This window comes from Alligator mississippiensis, chromosome 3, assembly GCF_030867095.1.
Source record: "Alligator mississippiensis isolate rAllMis1 chromosome 3, rAllMis1, whole genome shotgun sequence".
NCBI lineage: Eukaryota > Metazoa > Chordata > Crocodylia > Alligatoridae > Alligator > Alligator mississippiensis.
The window spans coordinates 114701781-114709712 of record NC_081826.1 but is presented as its reverse complement, the minus strand read 5'-3'; the positions used below and the strand labels follow the sequence as shown (position 1 = coordinate 114709712).

General features: G+C 41.1%; 1 protein-coding gene across 4 annotated transcripts in view; it reads right to left on the bottom strand.

Annotated features, from left to right (window-relative positions):
• Nucleotides 1–1981: 1981 nt before the first annotated feature.
• Nucleotides 1982–7932, bottom strand: part of KIAA0319 (KIAA0319 ortholog) — a 111244-nt gene continuing 105293 nt past the window's right edge. For all 4 annotated transcript variants that reach the window (XM_014606646.3, XM_019490568.2, XM_059724314.1 and 1 more), the window contains one exon: nt 1982–6890. In XM_014606646.3, the coding sequence (XP_014462132.1) occupies nt 6712–6890 (179 nt within the window). In that variant the 3' untranslated portion in view covers nt 1982–6711. The remainder of the gene's footprint in view (nt 6891–7932) is intronic.

Genomic DNA, 7932 nt, shown 5'->3' with positions numbered 1-7932 from the left:
ACTGTACCTTGCAGTGTCTTACGTCTTATAAATAGCTAGTAATCTGCTGCATATCCATTACCCTGCAGAACTTGTCTTCATAGATGTACAGTTCAGTTACTGGGCAGAGGGCTGTGCAAGTCCATGCACTTCCTCAATCCAGGCTCTGAGCATCTCATGCTGATGATGGGAATATGGCAAACGCAGGATTAAGGAGTTCAAATGGCTGTAACTAACATTTTGAAGAGAGTTAGTTTGTCATGTTAGCCTGATGCTGGGTAGAGGGCAGGGTGGCACCTGATAGATTAACTTCTTCAGAGAGATGCTTTCATTAAAGGCATTAATAGGAAATTAATCTGGTTCTGCAGTTTTTTAGAAGGCCTATGAGGTTTTTCCATCTTGAAGGATATTTTGTTTCTTGTACAAATGAGAGATTTGTAAAACAAAGTCCATAGAGAATTCAGTATGGCATTTAAAACTCACAGCTGAAGTCAGCTTGTCTGCAGTGTTTTCAGTGCAAGTATCCTTTTCTCAGAAATCTGAAAAGAATTAGAAAGGTCTCTCCCCAAGACTTGATCATGTGTAGAGTGACCATACATCCTTCCTGGCTTGGCCAGGACAGTCCTGGATTTTGTAGGTCAGACCTGGCTGGTTAGTGAAAATTAAAATAGAAGTCTCAGAATTGCAGGGGCGAGGTGCAGTCTGGTAGGGAGGCAGAGCAGCATGGTATACCAAGCACCATGTGCTCTGCTCAGTGACCCCCACCACCTCCACCTCCATGCTGGACTGTGCCCCGCACCCCTGCCCACATGCCTCTACCTACAGCAGCACCGCTGACCTGGGAGGTGGGGTGGGGCAGTAACCCAGTTTTCTTAAAAATTATATGGTCACCCTAATCATGCGAGTATATTCATGCCTGAAAACATGGTTCCACTCTGAAAAGTGACTGCAGAAATGGCTCCTTTTTCCTCAATCATTCTGCTTTTAGTGCATATTCAGTCACAACTGACTGCTGAGATGATGAATGGAAGCAACAAGGAGGGACAGTTATTTATTTTTTTCAGTATAGAGAGACAAACACACATGCTTGATGGTCCTTGTTCCTCAAGGGAACTAAGATGCAGGACCAAATGTAACCCCATCCATTACACTAGTTATACATGGAGCCTCCCTGAAAGCAGTGAAGGTACAACAGTGTAAACAAGGGCAGAACTTGGCTCAATCTATTATTTTTATAGATGACAATCTGGAAAGGAATTGATTTTCAGGGATGTGCTGAACTTGTACTGTATGTAATTAGATCACTGCTTTCCTTGTTGAAAACATTATCTGAAAATAAGATTAAGTGGGTGGAGGCTTACTGCACAACTGTTTTTGAGGTCACTTCTCATAGACAAGACCAAATTTCTTGCAGCTGGGCACAGCACAAAATCCATTTCCTACCCTGAGAGTTTTAAAGCCCCTGCTAGTAAATGGGGAAGCAGATTTGTGCTTCTTTTCAAATGTACACTCTTCTACAGGCCACCTCCCATAACACCACAAAATAACTACAACCTCTTACCTGGAATGTGATGCCTTGATCAAGCTCTCAGTGCAAAGGCTGACTTGAGATATTTCATTTTTCTTGAAATAAATAATCTCATGTTAAAAAAACCAGCTTTTAATTAGACAGTATTGACTTTAAAAGAAACACACATCAACTGTGTCTAGGATAGTAAAGCCCTTGATGTTAGCTGCAGTGAGCATTTAAGAGTTTCCAACTTCTTGTCCTCCAGTTCATCTCACTGAACTACATCCTCCCTCTCACAGAAAATGCATTTTCTGTGGCAATCAGAGGAAAAAGAGGTCACAAACAATTAAACCATAATAGTTGCAGGTTGAGTACAGACAGAACAATCTATAGGAGGTAATTTTTTTCATTATCTTGGTCTGACCTCAAGCCTGAACCTCATATGGCATAGAAGAAAGTGTCTTGTAGAGGAGAACAGATGACAACGTTACAGAAGGAAAGACAAATCTTTATTAGGAGGGTAACATAAAGGTAATAGTATCAGCTAAGAACTGGTTCCAGTTACAATACATTATCATTTGCAATAAACAACATTTTCTAGAGATAGGTTCCTATTTTTAAATCTACAGTTGTTCACCCATCCACACGCAGGAAGCCATGCTTCCGTACAGAGGCAAAGTACTACTGCATGCCTCACTTGCACTTAAGTCATTGCCTGTGCTGCAGGAATTTCTTTTTTCCCCACCTTAAGTAGCTTCATGGTTTCTTTGGGACAATTCCTTCTGGTACCTTGGCACCCAGAGGCATCTGAAATGGGTTATGTCTCACTACATTTGTATAGGATGAGGAAATTTAAGCACAATCCTAGGGTACAAATTTTGTGCTTTAGGACCTTCCTACCTGCCTTCTATTCCAGTTTCTCTCCCCTAGAAAAAAGGCTTGCCCTCCATCCCTTTCTCACCAGGGTTCCACAGACTGTTCAGTAGATGACTCTGAAAATAGTTTTCATTTCCTCCCAACCCCAAACACAAGGACAATAATAAGTTCATTAACTTTTCAACATGTAAAGAGATCAAAACCCACAATCATTTTAGTCAGGCAATAATCTTCAGTTAACGTCAACAGGAATTTTACATAAGTGGGGCCTGAAGGATTTGAAGAATGCCAGAGCTGTCTGAGAAAAGGTAAGTGTTGGCATTTTTGCACTGCTTTCAGGTTTGAAGGAGCCAAACAAGGAAGGAAGAAAATGCCAGAGGAGGTGTGGCAGTGCAGTCCCCTCACTTCAGCTGTGCTGCACATGAGTTCTCAGCATCAGGTCTGGTCGGAGCCCCTGCTTTTGCACAGCTCTAGCCTCCTTTCCCCTGCTGCTGGGGTAGGGAAGGGCAAACAGTATTTACCCCTTGGGTTCCAGAACTAAGTGAAAGCAAGGAATCCAGCCACATCCCACCAAGATCAGCTGGTGAGTTGAACTCAGTGCTAGCACGGAGCTCTAGCAGGAGCCCACGCTGACCAGGAAGGGAGTTCAGAGTGCATTGCCCATGTGTAGCACAGTTCCCTGCCCCATTTCTGGGTCTGCTACTGGAAAGTACACCGTTCTGCTAAACCCTTTGCAGATCAGATTCATCCCCCTACTTGCGTCCCCTTATGTTTCCTCAAGACAATCCACTGATAGGAGGTTGGCTAGCATTTTTAGTAGCATGCAAGTGGGGGGGTTGAAGCAGATGTATCCAGTGCACTGGACAGTAAAGCTGGTAAAATAGCTTTTTTGTAACAAAAGATAGATGGTAACTTATTTTACAAGTAAGTATGAAGCAAGGAAGATTGATTTTTCATTACATATCCAGCAACAACTGGGTTACTCCGATTTAATTGTGTCACTACTCATCAACCCATATCAAACAGCTCCTTCAATACCAGAGCTGAAATAGAAAAGAAACGTTATGGTTATTTTTATTTTGTCAGACTTGTCCTGCTAAATTTCTTGTACAACATTAGTATTTTGCCTGCCATGATAAAAGCTGTTGGTCTGTTTATAGCTGGACAGATCTATGTTGTGAGTAGGTATGTATTGCTCACTATGCAACAATTCACATGTAGGCTTATTAAATTAAATTACAGTAACAATCATGAGATCCTCATATATACACTGCACTCACTACTTAAAAATGTTAAAGAATGTAGATAAAGATATGCTTGCAAACAAGTCATGCTAGACTGCAGGACCATAAAAGGTTAACATTAAGGTTTGATATCGCAAATACTCAGAGCCAGAGAAGTATTTCTTCCTGACTCCACAAGAAGTTTCAGATTTCCTTCAATATCAGGCATGCATTTTTAGGCCTAATAATCTGCAAGATAGTGTATCTTAATGCCCAATTACTATGTTGCCTTTCTCCTTTTTTCACTTCTAACTTGATGAATGAGGTTAAATTGGTAGAACTGCAAGCCAGTGCCTCTAATAACACCTTGGAAATTCACTATTTAAAAAAATAATTTTTAACTAAGGTTGTGAGCTATAAAAGTGGCTAGCAATCGCATGTGAATTCAAGTGGAAAGAAACAAAAGGCAAAAAGGTAATTAAGAGGTCCTAGACTGTACAGTCTACTGTCTCCCACCTGCTGGAGGTGGAAGTACTTGGATAAGCTAAAAAAAAAAATAAAAAATGCTCTCGCAGCACTTGAACTTCTTCCAGAAATGATTCTGAGGGTAGGAAAGAAGAGGTGGTGTTTCTAGAACTGTGGTGACTTTGTGATGTTGAACAATGTCCACTAGGAAGCATGCTTCAGACCACAAAACATTTTTCATTTAGAAACCTAAGACACATTTGAACCTTGGACTTCAAGCAATGGATGACTACCTTTACAGTTTAACCCTCTGTGCAGCCTTTTTGCAGGCCTGAGCACTAGGCATTAAATAGTAAAATAAAACCAATGCAAAAAAGACTAAATTTACAAAACTCAGCTGCACCTTCAGTTGTTCTTTTTTTGTTTTGTTTTGTTTTATGGATGCTGACAACTGTGCCAATATGCATAAACTTAAAAGAGATGTTTATATTTGATTGATACAAGGTCACAGTTGTTCACATAATTTTATCTAGTCCGTAAAACACATAGATCTGCAAAGAGTCATTTTCTGTAGAACAAATACAGAACTTGAACACTGAGAGTAGCAGACTGGCCAAAACTTTTTTTTTTTTTAAATATAATTTGGTTTGCTTGAATGCCCACCTACCCTGGACTGCTTACAACCCAAAAATGCACTACTGCATGAATGCTGATGGAATAAAAAGTGAGAGGAGCCAGAAACCGTACTGTCTATGTTTCTAGGCTGAGCAGAAAGTAGGTGAAAAGTAAACAAAGAGTATAAGCTGAAAAAGCTTCCAATAGTAATCACCTTTTGCCTGACATGCTGGCTTCTTTCACTGCTGTGCCCAAGCTGTCTTGTCTGAGAAGGGTATCATTATGGAGCAGGGGGAAATGCTAATTGTCATAGCTTTAACGTTTTTGTAAGGAAGTTATAGGCCAACATGGATCTGGAGGAGCACAGTCAGGGAAAATGCAGACAACATACTATGTTGCTGCTGTTTTCATGTCCCTCCAACCCAACTCCATGAATGGAAGCAAGCCAAGAAGAGAAGTCATGAAGTTCAATGCAACAGCACGTTTTCCATACATATACCCATTATTTTACTTCTTCACCCCAGCAGATAACTCCTTGGGCTAGGAAACTCCATACATTTCCTACAAATTGTTCCTTCCACATGAAGAGGTCCCACTCCCTGAATTACAGAGAACCCTTGTGCCTCTGAACCAACTCTTGGAGCCCCTGTTCATCAACAGTGAAGCTCCACTGAAACTACACAGCCCAGGCTTTCTGCACTGCTGGATTCCTCCGTAATTAGGGTTTTAATTTTTCTGAAGTCCTGCATGAGGGAAGTTTCCCAGCCCCTGCCAAGTCTTCCCTAGTTAATGAAGGGGAACAAGAAAAGGGCAGACAGTGTCATGGAAGCAGATGTATTCAGCCCACCATCCATGAATAGAGGAGTCCTCCAGATAAACTGGGTCCCCCTAACACAGATCTCAAGGAGGCAATGGGGCATTAGTGTCTAATATAACACCCATAAAGAAAATGCCCAGGTGCTGCACAACAATTAAGAGTAGCAAAATCAAAATGTTAACAGTTTTGTCTTTCATTAAAAAAAATTTCCCTGACCCAAGACATCCAGCCATGTAGCAACTAAGCCTTAACACTGTTCACTGCATTGTGCTAAGGCTTGAGACATTCCAATTCTTTATTACAAGCCATATTGCAACTTCCATCTTAATTTATGTGCATGAAGCACTCAGTCTTGATAGAGTCCTCATGCCCCCATTCCAATCAAAGTAAGTTTAAGGTGTTCAGCCCATTGCAGGAGGTGTCTCTGTATCCCTTTCAGCTCCTCAGGTCCAGAGGGGAACTCTCTTCGTATATTATTACAGAAGAAAACAGATAGGATTTCTCTGCTGCCACCACATCTTCAACATAAATATAAGGGACATTTCCATTATACAGGATACAAAATGTATCACATTAACTGGCAGCTGATTAAAGAACAACTGCTAAATAGTCAGCTGCCTTTAAAAACAAAGGCATTTTCACTTCACAAGTGCTACCCTAAAAACCATAGTCACAAAGCAGAGCTTGGAGGTAATACTATGTACTAAAGATGCTATTTATGGATCTCCCTTTTCTGTATCCAATTCAGAAACCATATATGAAGATGAAACTTGCAGTCACACACCGCTCTTTACAGACGCAAGGGAAATTCTGCACATTGGCTTTAATTGTCAAGGTCAGCTTCATAATCAGCGTGTTCCTTCAAGTGACGGAGTACAGATACAAGCCAAATATAGCTCAGAGAGTCTCACAGTCATCACTGTTAGTAACGGTCCTGGATAGGATGGTAGCAGTGATTCACAAGTCTAAGATAGGAAAATGTCTTCAGAAATTTAGACATAAACGTTCAGCACAGAGCATGCAGGGAATTACATGTGCTTCTTGTTCCTACAACCATGACAACACGAGCTTTGCTGTCTAATCCCCCCTCGACTCTGCTGAAAATTTCCCCTTCAGCTGCAATTGGTAGATACTTTAGGAAGCTTTTGATTTTGAAAAATAAAAGGTGGATCAACACTTTCTTGGTGCATCAGACTGGTGTGTCCTTTCTTTTCACCCTTACTCAATTATCTGTCTTTTGCACTGTAGTTGAAGGAAACTCCATTTTTGATGGAGCCGTTCATGATGTTCTTCGGATTCTCTCCTTCAATCTTTTCTCTGCTGAAAATAGTGTCCTGATCACTGTCAAACTCTGACTCTGACACCATCAGGCTGGAATTGTGTTCTGTGCTTCTGTGTTTTATACCTGAAAACCAACAATAAAAAGGCTCTTTGGACAGTCTTAATAACTTCCTTCCTATGTAGTGTTGCACAAGCTAAGTGAACCTGTGCTATAATATAATGAACTGTCTGTACCTACTTCCCATGTTAAATTATTTCTCTAGCAGATACTGAATATCATAGGCCAGATATTCCCTTGGCCTTTGTGTGGAACTACATCATTTATATCACTCGGGTCGTCTTTACATGTGCTCTGGGAGTGGGGGGGCAGGGTACTTTAATTAGAGCGGCTCTCAGGAGCCACTCTAATTAAAGCGCCTGCAGCATCTTGTGTATTCAGTGTCCCGCACTTAAAAATGGTGGCAGGGGTACTTTAACTAAAGCTCATTTGACGAGCTTTAGTTAAAGTACTATCACTGCCATTTTGAAGTACACTGAATACGTGAGGGACACTGAATACATGAGATGTCGAGGCTGCTACAGCATACTAATTAGCATGCTCCAGCAGACTCAGTTAATCAAGTCTGCTCCAACATGTTGTAATTACAGCGCATCGGAGCAGACATCCTGTATGTCTGCAGGTACCCAGGAGGCTCAGCTCACTTGTTCCTTGTCCTGCCCTTATTTTAAATATAGATATTTACAGTTCAATTAAAGCATCTCAGCATGAAGTACAATCCTGTCCAGGTCTTATTGAATCTATCAATTGTATCTAGCCACACAGGCAACTATATGCCTATAAAAGTTATTTATTGCTAAGCATATGAAATATATAATAGTACTAGTAGTAATAGACATGCAAAAGAAAAACAAGCACAAACAATGACAATACTACCCTGGTTTCACTAAGTATTTGGGGAAACTTAGCTCAGGCTTAACTGATACAGTTCAGGTTCAGAAGTTTATGCCTAGAAAGAAGAGAGAACGCTGGGAATATCACCGAGTCCACGGTACCCAGGCTGCAAAGCTGACAGGCACAGTCCGTAGCACAATCCTTGAAGAGAGAGACGATCTGTTCTTCCAGCGTCCCAAGAACGACAGGGGATGGTGTCAGCACAGGAGTTTTC